Source organism: Anoplophora glabripennis, unplaced genomic scaffold (assembly GCF_000390285.2).
Source record: "Anoplophora glabripennis isolate ALB-LARVAE unplaced genomic scaffold, Agla_2.0 scaffold137, whole genome shotgun sequence".
Classification (NCBI taxonomy): domain Eukaryota; kingdom Metazoa; phylum Arthropoda; class Insecta; order Coleoptera; family Cerambycidae; genus Anoplophora; species Anoplophora glabripennis.
Genome location: NW_019416282.1, coordinates 288,985 through 304,844, shown reverse-complemented (window position 1 = coordinate 304,844; position 15,860 = coordinate 288,985). Strand labels below are relative to the sequence as shown.

The window sequence follows — 15,860 nt, the reverse complement described above, 5'->3', positions numbered from 1 at the left end:
AAAATATATACCTGTAAAGGGCATAGGTAACGCTAAATTATTGGTAACCAACAAATTACAATATTACAAATACAGGGTGATTCATTAACAATGGGAAAATCGAAAGCTGAAGATACTACATGTGAAATGATGACCATTTCACTTATTGGTAACCAACAAATTACAATATTACAATTACAAATACAGGGTGATTCATTAACAATGGGAAAGTCGAAAGCTGAAGATACTACACGTGAAATGGTCATCATTTCACATGTAGTATCTTCAGCTTTCGATTTTCCCATTGTTAATGTACACTGTATTTGTAATATTGTAATATTGTAATTTGTTGGTTACCAGTAATTTAGCGTTACCTATGCCCTTTACAGGTACCAAAAATCCACTTGACATCACACTCCTGAAGAGTTACTAGCATCTCCGCGGACCCTGGCATCTGTCAAATTTTTTCTTTAAAAATTAATATCTCAAAATATATAACTCGTAGGTATAGGGAATATTTAATAAAGTGACCCTCAAATTTCACGTAGAATCCAAAAATGCAAGAATATATAAGGTGTCCCATTTAAAATAACGAAGTTGGTGTCGACTTTTGGTATAACTGGAAGTGCTAGAGAATTCTAGATATTTTAGTTGTGTTCGCCCTAGGAACGTTGCTATGTTGCCAAATTTTCAAATTTTTCAGAGCAGTACTTTCCTAAATATCAATCGACGTAGTTCCCGGTGGGACACCCTGTATGTAATGTTGATATTTCAAACTTACAGTAAGTTTGAAAGAAACATATTTCTGGCTTTGGCATACATATAAAAATGATAGGTAAACAAATCACAATGCACACATGCGACTAGCTGGAAAGCGACAGGTTTCGTCTTGTTCTCCAAAAACGTTGTAGTTCCACAAACAATTTTCATCTGTTTATGTCAAAATCAAAGTCTTCCTTACATTTTTAACTGCTACCTAATATATTTTTGAGTAGCAAACAGATGATAATGGTGTCACAAATGGGAAATCAGTAGTACCTAATATGGTCATGTATGTATGTATGTATGTCGGAGGTGTGGTGGAATTGTCTTCTACCGCGGCATTTAGGCCTTATTAGGCCCCTTGTACACCCTCCTTCATTACTCGAGTACTTTTCTTCAAACCATCCTATTTACTGCGCAGGTGGCTTGGTGGCAGTCTCGTACAGTTTATGTATGATAGCATGGTCTTGAGTTACAGAGATTTCTTGCTCTGTTCTCATTACCATTTATCGGGAAAGACACGCGTGCGGCAAATGTTGGGCGACCCAGGTCTCTTGGTAGGCTGCCAAAGCCACGTCCCCGAGTCTGCCTTAGGTCACCCATCCAAATTCCAGCCCACGTCCGTAATGCTTGATTCGGCAGATCGAAATCCGCCGGCCCAGACACCGGGCTAGGCAGTCCCACCTAATATGGTCATAAGAAGTTTTAATTTTTTTTGATAGTGTTGCACCCATTTTATATTTATGCACTTTTTGGTAGTAATACTAGACATAGTAAGCTACATTATATATTTTTTCTGTGATTGTACCTCTGAGTGAACTATGAATAAAATCTAGAAAAAAAAATATTTTTTTTTAATAGTAAATAAGACAAAAAATTCTATAAAAAATATATGATGTAGACTAATGTTTTGTCTAACAAGCAGTTTTTGTTTCATTAGGATAGCTGCAATAGTTTTCGAAAAAAACAGTTTTGAAAAATACCCGCTCTAGTGCCTATTTGATCAATTATCACCAGAACGCAGCGAGATGCGAGGCTGATTTGTGTCAATGGTAGATTTATATCTTGCCGATGTTACCACACAAGTCATTTTCAAAATACCTATCTGGGGCCGCCGACCTTATTTTATCCTGCTAGACCCTTTCACATAGAATACGAAAATGCAATAATATATAGGGTGTCCCATTTAAAATAACGAAGTTGGTGTCGACTCCCGGTATAACCAAAAGTGCTGGAGAGTTCTAGATATTTTAGTTGTGTTCGTCCCAAATTTTCAATTTTTTCGGAGCAGTACTTTCCTGGATATCAATCCATGCAGTTCCTGGTGGGACACCCTGTATATGATTGTAAATACTCTGAAATTCAAGCTTGCTTATAGTAAGTACTTCTTTATAGGTGCGTTACCACCTTACACTGCAAGTTTGCAGTTCTGGTAGCGCCATCTGTTGGAAAACAGCGAAAACTTATTCAACGTTCCATAAAATTGTGTGGAATAAAGAAGATATAATTAATTTTGGTAAAATTTTATTATAGAGTTGTAAATACAATATAAATAAAACAGTATAAGAGAAAACCAATATATTACGTCATCTACATAATAAACAACTTTTACAACTGATAAATAAGTATGAATATAATAAAAATGACTAGTGATTTCATACTATAAAGTTATGGTTGTTAAATAAACTATACTATACAATTCCAACAATTAATTAGCTGCTTAATGTAGTGAAAAAAAAGTCACCGAATAAAAACGATTCAATATCATGTTTGCGTACTAAAGCTAGGTTGCAGTCAGCTATCAATTACATACAAAACATTTGCAAATAAATATCTAATGATTATTTGTTAATAATAGAAATCAGTTACTCTAAGAGTACCATGTAACCGAGATTCAATAATTAGTCTTAAATATGATTATAAAATTCAGCACGTCGAGAAAAGGATGAGATATTCATTTTCCTCTAATAATGGCTATAAGAATACATAACAAACATTACCTATCGCTAATACTAGACAACAATTGTTCAATTACATACAAAATACTTTTCATCAAATATAAAGATCACACTAGATATTTGTGCTAGGGTACAATTCCTTAAGTCTATCAATTTTAAATCTAACCTGCATTTCTTTAGAATTAACATGGTGCCTCATAAATAAAAACAAATATATATTTATTAACACTAGATAAAAAAAATATCTATCATTTCTATCAATATCCATTCGTGTGGAAATACTTGAACGTCATTACGACTAGAAAATGTGATGTTATATCAAACATTTTTTTTTACTTATGCTAAATACTACACTCGTCACTATCCTCTGACAATTCTTCTTGGCCGTCTTCGTCCAAAGCACCGTCGAGGTGCTGCGATAAAAGATCCTCCTCGTTTCCTTCATCGAATGAGCTAAAATTGATTCAAATTAGCAAATGTTTTATGTTTATTTTAATTGCCTCACAACAAATGCTGCCGTTCTAATTTATCTATGAAGCTCAAGTAACAGAACAAAGCGTATAGAATTTGCAATGAGTGGTTAATCGGTGATTCAGAAAAAAATGTAGATATGGTGAAAACCTTTTTTTAATTTGGAATAATGAAGAATTCAAAGGACCCCGCACAAAATATGTGGAATATGGTCTTTTGGTAAATCTTGCTGAAATTTTCAATTTCATGATCAAAAAACCTCACCCAAGGCCATTGTGAGGCTTGAAATATATGAAAAAAGGTATTTCGTTAAATCTTGCTAAACACAAGTCAACATTTGATCCACAATGAAACACCCAAAGCGGTCTGGTCCTTATAGGGTTTTTGGGGTTGCTGATTACGATGAGTAGGTCAGTTACCCCTTTGAGTCATAGTACAGCATATTTTGTCTGAATTTTTTTACTCGGGGGTTTTCAGGGTCGCTGATCGCGAATATCCAAATCCAAGATAGCGGATTCAATATGGCCGACGATCAGTCATGCATTCTTCTACTCAATGTTTTTATTTGAATTTTTTTACTCGGTGGGTTTTCAGGGTCGCTGATCGCGAATATGAAGTTAGATTTTCATAGTTTCCAAATCTAAGATGGCGGATCCAATATGGCCGACGGTCACCTCCGGTGACCTCGGAAACATATTTGTGAATTCTTCCAGATTTTTTCGATGATCAGTTCTCTACTTGACCTTCAAAATGACCTTGGCATGACCTTGAATGACCCCTGGGAGTCGCTGCGGGGTCAAACGAACTACAGTTTCATGATTAGGGACCTCGAAAACATACGTATGATTTTTTTCAGATTTTTTTTGACGGTTATTCCTCTACTTGACCTTCAAATGACCTTGAAATAACCTTAAAATGACCTTGAAACTGATATGATGGAGCTTTTCTGACCTACTCATCGTAATCAGCGACCCCAAAAACCCTATAAGGACCAGGCCGCTTTGGGTTGTTTCATTGTGGATCAAATGTTGACCTGTGTTTAGCAAGATTAAACAAAATAGCTTTTTTCGTATATTTCACTTTTGTTCAACAAGCTGAAACTTACCTCTCTGCAAAATTTCAGCAAGATTTACCGAAAGACCATTTTCCATATATTTTGTGTGGGGTCCTTTGTTACCAGTACGAACGCTGGTGAAACGCAAAGTTTTAGAGATCTGTTGACTAAGATATTGTCTGCAATTATTTATTTGTGGCATACTCAGTGACACTTTTTTTTTGGATGGGTATTTGTGCCACACCAAAGGAAAAAAATAATAATCAAAAGAATCAGTCAGAGTTGATTTTATAAATTTTGTTGAATCAGAATATTATCTCGTACTGAGAAAGTAGCAAATTTTTCCTGACACAATAATCACTAATACATTACACAGTTTACGTTTAAAAAAACTTTGTTTTCACTTAAAAAATTTCCATTCTCAAACTGACTTAAAAGTCAAAGTTTCTTTTGAAAGAAAGATTTGATAACGAAAACAGAATTTTTCGAAAAGTAAACTATTTAATGTGGTATAATGATTATTGTGCAGTTTCAGTGTGAGATGTTATTTCTAGTTAGGATAAAATTAACCCTTTGACTGAACCCTTTTCGCGCAAAGAATCATTTATTAACATTTTTTTCTTTTTACTATGGCACCCAGTCAAATCTATTGACGTTTACATCTATTAGCGCTACAAATAAAATTCATTAAAGCCATAGTAGAACAACCTATTACAGGGTGTTAATGATAAGTTTGGCCAAACTTCACTTACGATTCTACTGATGAAAATAATTGGGATTGGATATAAACATTTTTGATCCACATCAGGATGTTAATTTTATAAATTTTTTCTTAATACCAAAACAGATTATGTTATAAAAATTGAAGGAGATTATATCTTTTAATATGAGCTTATTCTGTGAATAAATGATTTTTGAAATATATTCTATTTGCCTAGGGTGGCAAGGTATCCCTTTTTGTTTGGGGAAAAATTTTAAAGCATTTTATTATAATTCCCGATCGACTTGTGACAAAAACAACAAACGTTCATATAGTTGGCTGATCCTAAAACAATTGAATCGGTTATTATTAAAAGGAACTAAGCAACATTTTGGCAATTTTCAGAAAACTAACAGAAACTGTATTTTTAGAACTCTGTAGGTTTTTTGCAATTTACACTAACTTCGAAACAAGCACTAAATCTTCTTTTATCAGTTCCAAGAGACAGGTTATAAATTTTTATTCATTTGATGATACAAAAAATTATGTAAAAGTTACACTTAGGCCCTTTTAATAGGTACTAAATGGATCAAACATACTCATTAGATCTCAGAACTTGAGTTTTATTGAAAAAATAACGAGATATACATAGTAATGTAAGAAAAAATGACGAGCAATACCCTTATAAGTCTATTTTGTATGTATTTTGTTTGTTCTAACTTTAGTTTCTGCAGTTTCTATCAAATTTTGATAAAACGTTATATTTTCTTCATCAACCCACTTAATAAGCTTCTTAACGTGTTCTATTTTTGTGTCCAGAATGGGAGCACAGTTATTTCTATAAGATGGTGTAACAGGCATTGAAATACATATTATGCTGCTTTTTTGGGAGATACAGCTTGAAATTATAATACAGTGTAGACTCTTTAATCTGAACTCACTTAATCCAAATATCCACTAATCCGGCCCGACGAATGCCCGTTTCGATTGTCCGAACAAAACTCTTTAATTCGAACAAAATTCGGTTTAATGTATATAGTTCGGATTATAGCAAGAGTCGGATTACATAATAATAAGTAACCGCTAAAAACGTAATTTCCCGGCAGTCTCGGGAAAACCCTTTTATACGAGTCGGAACCTTTCTCGATTAGATCTTTTTAATTGAAATTGCAGTGCAAACATGCTGCAAAAAAGAATGCATCTCACGTTAACCCTTTTGCAAAAAGTGGATATTCTAAATAAATTGGTCTTCTTTTTTTATTTTTAATGAACACATAAACATATTTTACGATAATGTTTGGTTTTATTGTTATTTTTTGCCTTCTCAGTAATACATAAAACCTAATTCATATTATATGTATGTACATAAACATATTTACGTATGTACATATTTACTATCCAGTAATCAGAAAATATCGGTAATTCGAAGTTATCTCTTTAAGCCCGTGTCTTAATTAGTTCGGAATAAAAAGTCTATACTGTACACCAGTCCATTGATTGCTGCAGATGATTAATATAGCCAGCTTTCTGTTTTTCGTGAATAATGTGATGCATTTTATTGATACAGAAGCTTGCTTTATTGCATCCTTGTTCAACTTTTCTCTGGGGTTCTTCAGCGGTCACAGTTTTTTTTTATAAAATTTTGGCCACGAATCTAAAATTTCAATTTTAAAAGGAACTAAGTGCACGCCCATTGTATCTTTTAAAAATATACATATTTTAAATAGGGTAATATTATTCATATGCATCTTTAACACACAGTTCCTTTTAGGAATAACTCATGTATTTTGGCCTGAAGAACCCAGAAAGTTGATAACACTTCTAATGGCTGGTTTGTCACTTAGTCCCTTTTAATCATAACCGATTTAATTGAGGAGAGAAATTTTTGAATTTAAGAGAATATCAATAAAATTATATAAATTATAATTAAACAGAGCAATTTGAAAACACTTGGAATATTACTTTTAACATTGTATCTTGTTTACTACTTTTTGAAAAAACAATACAATAAGTGTTACAGAAAAAATAAAAAAATTGCAAATTTTAACACTAACTTCCTATCCAGTTCCTATCAGCTTCAATTATTTTTATTAGTAAAATTAGTGAAGTTTGGCCAAACTTATCATTGACACCCTGTATACATGGTGGAAAAACTTCTCAAACACATCAAATATTGTTTTTGAAATAGCAGTATCTTGTGAAACAATTTTTTACCCCACTTCACCTTATTTCCCCAGAATTTTTAAATTGGAAAGGTGACGACATAAATGCAGAACTGGTGAACTGTTTCACTCTGTATTTGGTACCTTCAAATATAATTCAATTCCAAATTTTTTAAAATACTGTATCTTTAAAATTTTCGGAAGCTGTGTACATATCTTGAAAACAACGCGAGAAAAAAAGGGATCTCTAGTGTTATCCCTTTCCATTTCAGAGATCCTTCACTTATTTAGATTAAAAATTACAAAAACTTTCTTCAGGTTCCTTTTTGACTTGAATATGGTGACGGAAGAATCCAACTGAATTTTGTCCTCCACGTACATGTTTAAATTTTCCAAAACAACTTTTTCTCAGTAACCCATTGACCAAATTTAAAATTTTATATTCTTGAATGTGCGTTTACTGAATTTTATGTAGTGTCAGTGCCGTTTTGCTTCAGAGTAAACTAAAATAGAACCGAACTGCATTTTATCGCAAATTTATGCGGTCACGGTTAATATTTAGTCTGTCAGTTGTAAAACTTGTTTATATTTCTAAAGTGCATTGCCAAGAAAATACATAAAACAGATTTGGATCAAAGGTTAAAGCAGGACAGTAAATAGACAATAGTAATGAAGTCATAAATTTAAAACCACAGTGAACCACTGACAAAAATTTTGGCGACCAAAAGCGGAACTAGCACTAAAATAAAGTTCAGTGACTGATGGAGTGGTGAAGTGTAGACGAAAAGTTGATTCCCAAGATGTTATAATTAAAAGGTCAGCAAAAGTTGATGTGCAGGAGAGTTTTTCTTAAAAATTAATAATACCTTGGAAAATGCTACATATGAACTGTATTTTTTTTCGTTTTACCTAATATTATTTAAGCCTAAATTTGCAGAATAGGCCGCTGGTGGCACCACAAGATCTTATAAACATTACGATTATACAGTACCTATACGTTAGGGTGGCCCAAAAAAAACGAATTTTTTTTTCGTGTCTTGTGAATATATGTTAATTTATCATGTTTTAAGAGTCCCCCCAAAAAAAATTTTTTTAGGTCGCTCAAGACTAAATTTTCCAAAATCGTCAAAAATTTATTTTTAAAAGAAAAAAAATTTTTTTCTCGTTATTTAGCATTTTCTAGGTTGAAAAAAATCTCGATTCTGAAAATTTCAAATATATATTTTAATTTCCAAAGGTCACTCATAATTATTTTATGTAACTTTAAAAATAGTGTACCTAAAATGTTTTTCAGCGACCTCTAAAAATAAATATCAACGAACAAATAACTTTTTTTATTGAATTTGCTGAAATTTCTCAAGGCAAAATTTACTACCGCACTGTGAGTATCAAATATTTATAATTTTTTAAAATTTAAGTGTCGTGATTTATTTCTATTCTTTTGTTCATCAAATTCAATAAAAAAAAATTATTAGTTCGTTGATATTTATTTTCAAAGGTGGCTCAAAAACATGTACACTACTTTCAAAGTTGTAGTAACTATAAGTGACCTTTAGAAATTAAAATATCGATTTGAAATTTTCAGAATCGAAATTTTTTTCAACCTAGAAAATGATAAAATAACGAGAAAAAAAATTAAATTTTTGACAATTTTGGAAATTTTTTAAAATTTTGAGCGACCTCTAAAAAATTTAGTTTTGAGCTGATTTTTTGAGGAGGCCCTTAAAATATGATCTAACATACTTTCACAAGAGACAGGAAAAAAATATTAGTTTTTTTTTTTGGGACATCCTACACCCTACACCTTTAATATTTATAACATGAAAATAAACCCGCACTTCTTAGATATTCTAATACGATTTAGTTAAAATGCATATTATTCTGTGTAAATATTCCAACAAATACATGTTAGTTTCATTCAAAGACAAGACAATGGGTTAGTTTAGTTCTGTTAGTTCAAATAACTTCTAATTTCCTCCAAACAAGACCCATGCTATTCTTACCCTATCATAGCCACAATCGTAATCCCTAAATACAACCAAACATATTAATGAACCTCTACCAACATATTAATCATTAAACTGATTGAAAATAAAGAAAACGGTCTCATAATATTATGTTAAAATCGTACGTTTTTCAACCAGGTTAATACATTTGTATAATTTTTAAGGGGTAGTTGAGCATACTTACAGGCTGTCTTGTTGGTCGTTTCCTCCTTCTTCCGCTACTAATAATTCGTATTCTTCTGCTGCGTATCTGTCCCAATCTGACATCTGAAGAAGAAAAGATAATGAATGATTAGTTTATGAAATAAGGTTAGATGAGATTTACTACCTCTTGTCCATCAATATCGTGGTCTCTTTGTGAGGCAAACGGATCTCTTTGTTCGTGGTCCAGGTACTTTTCTAGGTTAAAGAACGTGTCAAAGAAAATCGGGGTCATTTTACATTTCTTTAAATCGCTTAGTGCTATTTTCCCTGGAATTTTTGGTTTCACCATATCTAACATTTGGCATAGGCAATCCTAAAAAAATTTATTAAATATATTTCCTTTCTATTATTTTAACGATATTGGAATAATCAGGCTTTTCTCGATCCCTACAATTTCAAAAAAAAAACTATTATATGCTTTTATATTTTTTAAGGCTTGTTCTTCAACATTTTTTTTAATATAAATTTGCACAACGGCCTTTTCCAGTTATATTTAATAAAATAAAATGTTTTGGACAGAGTACACAGAAATAGTTTAGGATAATATTCTCTACATAAACCAAAAAAATTAATAAAACTGAACTACTAAAAAATAATTGGTTAGATTTGCTAATGAGAATAACTTTGCCTAGGCAAAAATATAAGTATTTTCATATTGTTCATATGAATATATGATTACTGCCAAAGTGAAAACTCAGGAATATCATATACAGTATGTCCGCGGATTGAGTTTACAAGAGGACAAATGGACCAAAAAGTGAATGATACGAAAAAAAGGCATTCTTGATAAAAGTTTTTGCTTGTTTAGAAAATATGAATCACCATGATGAACTTCAATTTGGTTGCACAGGGTGGGTCAAAAACACAAAAATGTTATTTTGCGTAAGAATGGACATACCTTATTTTGCACTAGCTACTGCAACAGTGGGTTATCAAAATTATGAAAAAAAGATTGAAAAATATTTAGTTTTCAGGAAAGAATTTAAACTTAAAAAAAAACAATCCTGTGATATGTGTTTCCAAAGGTAACCTTCATATAAATATGTATGATCCCCATGCAAAATTACACTCTATATTTTAAAATATATCTTTCAGTGCTATATTTATTATGGTGTAAAATCAATCATATTTACAAGGATCAGAATGTGCATCATTTATAAAAAATTGACACAAAAATTTCTAGAAATGGACGAAAAATCCACAAATTGGCAACATGGTGTTGTGCTTGGGTATATGTGTATAATCAATATACGGGGTGATTCACATCTTATCCAAAAAAATTTGGGAATAGATGCGGCATGAGAAATGGAGTCAATATCGTAAAAAATTTTTTGTAAAAACCTTATAGTTTCTGATAAATTTTTTTTTATAATTATTGAAGCTGTAGTACTTTCAAGCATTACATCGCTGGACAACTGTAGTCTTTAGCGTCATTCGCAATATGCAAGGAGATCCATATGGCCTCAGTGACGCCGAATACTGAAATCCGATTTTACAATCATCATTGTGATAGTGTTTACAATAGTTTTTTAGTAGTGTCAAAAATAGCGGCAAAAGCAGTTGAATTTGCTGATATAAAATAGGTGCTACAAAATTCAATTTATTCCTTTCCTTGCTAAATTCTTCCAAGTTTTTGTCCGTTTTTATCATGTTACCATGCCGGTCGCATTATGCAAGGTCAGTTTTACAGTGGACCAGTTTCCTGTGTAGTGTAGAAGTGTATTTTTAAATCATTTTCAAACTGCCCTTTTTTATTTTTTCTTTACAAAATTGTATTTCTAAGAGTACCCTGTACATCCAATTTTTTTTTTTTTGGATAAGTTCTGAATCACCCTGTATTTTCAAATTTATATAGATTCCACGATTCCATACAGCGGTATCATATAAAAGTCATTTTTATAATATTTTGAATAATGAATGTAATTTCATGTTCATTGCTCTGGTTGTATTATTTTAATTATTAATGAGATAATATCTATCAAATAGTTACTAAAACAAACATCTATGAAGCAAGTAATACTAATAAAAGTTTTATGAGTAAACTATAACACCCCATTAAAAAATTTTTCTGAACCTAAAATTTTCTTTCTTATTTGTAACACTTACTTGGAAAGGCAACGTTTCAATTCCTATCGCTTCCATCCTGTGCATCTGTTCATCGTAGAAATATTCCAGTTCGTACATGGACAGATAACCGTCACCGTCCAGATCCATACAACGGAACCAGTACTCGATGGCGGTGGGATGCAGCTTGTCCTCCTCACTGAGAAGGAACCACACAAAATCAGTATAGGACATCTTCTCCTCATGCTGTTTTTTATGTCCTCGGGTCACGCAACCGCTGAATATGCGGTCTATAATACGCGAGGATAAAGCTGAAACCAGATGGATTTTAAGAAAATTCCAGAGTTTGGAGAAGCCTTTGGATGTAAAAGTCCTTACCGTGGTCGTTGTGTCTCGTTAAGTCTTGTTTATCTATGAACAAATCGTGATCCCTGTCCAATTCCCAGAACTTACAATAAATAACGTAAAAATGTTCGTAACTAAAATACTGAGTAATTTGGTTAATATCTTCTTCTTCTTCGAGTAATTGGATAATGCTGAGAAGATTTGATCGCCTGAGTTCTGGTATGGAAATTTTTCCTGACCATGATCTGAAATGCATTTTATAATGTTGATATGCTGTATTGAATTATTAAATTCTATATAGAGAAAAAATCTTTGTTTTCATCAGAATTCGTATGAATACATTTTACTGCACACGAAGTTTATATTATAGTCGTGAATTTACGAATTGTGATTTGCCAGAATAGACTTTTTTACTTTTAATTGACATTTATGAGTATTGAAAATAGTAATTTTTTACAAATCGTCTGGTTAAAACTTTTTAATTACTAAAATATGCACGTAAATAAACAAAATACATCTTGTAAGGTCAGTCCTTACACGCTGATCACAAGTCATGAGCTTATGATAAATCGTACCCATCAGTCTCAACATAGAACAGTGTTGTGTTATGTAACTTACATTTTGAAGTATGTGTTTTATTAAACATGTTAGTGGTGTTTAAACGACAATCTCCGGTGAATGCTCACAAAACACTACAGAGGCATCGTGCCATTATGCAGAACATTTTCTGATGAAGTTCCATCCCATCTTGGGAAGATTTGTGGATCTCGTCTAATAAGTCTGAGATGTTGGATAATTGTAAGAACATTGCAGAACATTGAACAGGATAAGTTGGGCCTTTCCCTAAGTTGCAGTCAGAGGAAGAAATGTTGAAGATGAATCTACCACGCAACTAGCATGTGGATTAGTTTTCTTACGATTTCAAATTTTTCCATTTTTATTGTTTTATACAGTAAGAGCAAAATTCTACTTTTGATTAGATGAAAATCAAACATTTCAACTTAAATCAACATGTCAAATTGAAACACATAAATATGTTTACATTTGTGTATGTCTGCACTGTCTACACCCTGTACGAATTTTGTATGAGACCAAAATAGTTTGTTTTCAAAATATCAAGTGTCAAAGAAAATGTATTAGACTTATTCGGTATAAGAATAATTATCAGACAAAAAATTTAATATTTATTTAATTCCTCCTACAGAACAGGATAAAACCCAGGTACGGAGCAGAGAAGAAATGACAAAGTTACTAGAACAAAATTAAATAGAATTGCAATGCACATATTAAAAGTAATACTATACAAATGATAAAACAAACTACATAAAAATTATTTCTTATTACCAATATTTGTAAAACAATTCTAACAGTGTCTTGAGTTGAGCAATTTCTACACTTTACATGTATTTTTTTATGGCAAAAATAAAATTTAAACTACAGAAAACTTTAGATTTCAAATCGGAACATTTTAAAATCCACTAAATCCTAGAACTATTTTTAATTCAATTTTCCAAAAATACTTCGATTGTTCCAAATTTGCTCTCTAGTTTCTTATGTGCGTGTATTAATTTCTCTGTTCAGAAATTTAGTAATCCTATTTCGTGATTTAAATGTTCACATTTTCTCAATAAAAGGTGGATTTTTGAAACAGTGAACTCATGTATTAGCCCGGTAAAAATAGACAGTCAAGGTTGCAATAATTCGCATAAAGCTGAAAATTGTTACCAATGTTGGGAACACCATTATAAATGAAATGTGAAAAGTCCCTATCAATTTAATATTTAAGGTTAAAGTTAGCAAATATGGGTTTTTTAATTTTTTCAGCCAAACGGTAAGTTTTATCATAAAAATAGGTCCGACAAAAATTGTAGATCATGCAATTATCTGTAAAAATTGTTTTTACACTTTTTTCTTAAGAATCACCATTTCTGAGATATAGCGATTCAAAAAGTTGTGTTCTCCATAATATGCATGAGTACGATACCTATATACATCACTGGATCCGTAATACAAGCAAAAATATTGGTCTGTGTAACATATACGTACAAATTGTACGATTCTGAGAATATAAACACAAAAGAAACCCAGTCCCTTATTTTATATGTTCTGTTTGGATAAGTTTTGATACTTATTTTCTGTAAAAAATACTAGTAACAATAAACGAGTGTAATTAGCTTGTCTTCCCTAACCTTTGCTTATGCTCATCAACATCTATTTCGGGTACATTATCAAGTCAAATGTGGCTTGGGAATCCAATGGACCCAGAAGACTGGGGTTGGAAGTTAATTGACAATACATTGAAACCAATCCAGACTTTACTCCCACCTGCACCGGAAAAACTCCTCAATTTAATTTTTTGCAATTACAAAAAGGGGTGTAGTGCCAAGTGCAGCTGCAAAAAAGTTGGATTGTTTTGTTCATTATCATGTACCAGCTGTCAAGGCCAGTCGTGCTCCATTATTGAATCGCCGTCAGAAGAGAATTCTTACGATATCAGGGGCTTGATTTTTGAAAACAGGAGAACTGATTCTCCAGAGAAAAAATTCACCTGACAAATTTCTCTTAAAAACTTAAATACTTATTTTTGAACGTTGAAGGAATCCAATGCTCTAGAGAATTTAATTTGTCGAGGATATATTTGCAACTGACCAATCAGCGGGTAGAGTTTTTTTTCAATATTTCAGTGCCATTATTGGCGACCCTGATGTTTAGTCACTTGATTTGATTTTGAAGTTTGTTTTGTAAATGTCATTATATTCGTCAGGGAGACTAGACATCTCCATGATATTCGTAGTAATTTAATATAACTTCAATTTGAATAGAAGTATATTTGAAAACATAAAAAATTTAATATTATTATAATTATGATGAAGCGTTCGTTCACGTCGAAAGCGCAAAAAATAAATTAATATGCTTAGAAACAACGAACTTTTTAAAATGAAAGTTTTCTTCTACTTTTACTCACAAAAAGACCCAAGAACAGTGGTCAGATATTGCTGAAACTTTAAATGGTTTAATTAATGTTGTCGCGGATGGTTTACAATTTCTGCAGCTTGCAAATTATTCATTATATTTAGATTTAATAATAAATTATTTGGATCCATTACAAATTTCAAATTTCAAATGATTACTATGAACCTTCGAACAGCGAATGAATGAAGTGACAATTTGCGCATGAGCATGAGATGACATTCGTATTCAAACTATTCGGAGAAAACGCCAATTACCCCCCCCCCGACAAAACCCTGTGGAATTATTTCTCTTGATATCTAGAGAAAATATTCCACAAGAAAATTTCAAAAATCACATTATCTGTGTCAAGAGAAAATGACGTAATTTTCTCTAATGAACTAACTCTCCTGTTTTCAAAAATCAAGTCCCAGCGAAGAGACATCTGATGCATCGCTGTTAGAACAATTTACTTGTATCCAGCAGGAAGAAGAAGAAGATAAGAAGAAGAAAAAGACATTACACTTGAAGTTCCATTAGAATTATCAATCAGACGAATAGTTCTCCCCAATTATTCATAATTCACACCGCTATGATCATTCCGAATAGTAAGTACCATTTTTTATTTAATACAATATTATTTAATCAAACAGGCCCACAATAGATCGTGGAATAGGCCTACCAGGGAAACCACGTTAAAAAAAAAACGCGCCAAGTAGGTACACTACCTCACAGGTGGCGTGGAAACGTGTGCATATTATGGACAACTTTTTCAACTTTTTGAATCGTTATATCTCAGAAATGGTGATACTTAGGAAAAAGTGTAAGAACAATTTTTTCTGACCTATTTTGATGATAAAACTTACCGTTTGTCTGAAAAATGTAAAAAACCCAACTTGCGAATTTTTTTGCAGATGTGGGATTGATGGGGACTTTTCACATTTCATTTATAATGGTGTTCCCAACATTCGTACCAATTTTCAGCTTTATGCAAATTATTGTATTTTTTGAGCTACTTTGACCGGGTTATATTACGGTGAGTAATAAATTAGATCGATTTTACTTGAATAAAAAAAATTAATGCTTTCGTAAAGCGAACTTGTATTCTATCTAATGTCTCGTCGTACTAATGGCTTAGATTTTGTATGATTTCACACATTTTGTACGAATTCCCATCCAGTACGATCGCCGTCTAAAGCCGTGTTA

The 15,860-nt window shown here is 32.0% G+C and overlaps 1 protein-coding gene across 4 annotated transcripts in view; it reads right to left on the bottom strand.

Annotated features, from left to right (window-relative positions):
• Nucleotides 1-2,304: 2,304 nt before the first annotated feature.
• Nucleotides 2,305-15,860, bottom strand: part of LOC108904177 (serine/threonine-protein phosphatase 2A regulatory subunit B'' subunit beta) — a 235,724-nt gene continuing 222,168 nt past the window's right edge. For 3 of the 4 annotated variants that reach the window (XM_018706620.1, XM_018706623.2, XM_018706624.2), the window contains 5 exons: nt 11,739-11,950; nt 11,403-11,671; nt 9,421-9,609; nt 9,277-9,359; nt 2,305-3,152 (listed from right to left, as the gene is read on the bottom strand). In XM_018706620.1, coding sequence (XP_018562136.1) covers nt 3,041-3,152; nt 9,277-9,359; nt 9,421-9,609; nt 11,403-11,671; nt 11,739-11,950 — 865 coding nt within the window. In that variant the 3' untranslated portion in view covers nt 2,305-3,040. Of the gene's footprint in view, nt 3,153-9,089; nt 9,115-9,276; nt 9,360-9,420; nt 9,610-11,402; nt 11,672-11,738; nt 11,951-15,860 lie in introns of all 4 variants that reach the window. The other variant, XM_018706621.1, reaches the window with a different exon arrangement.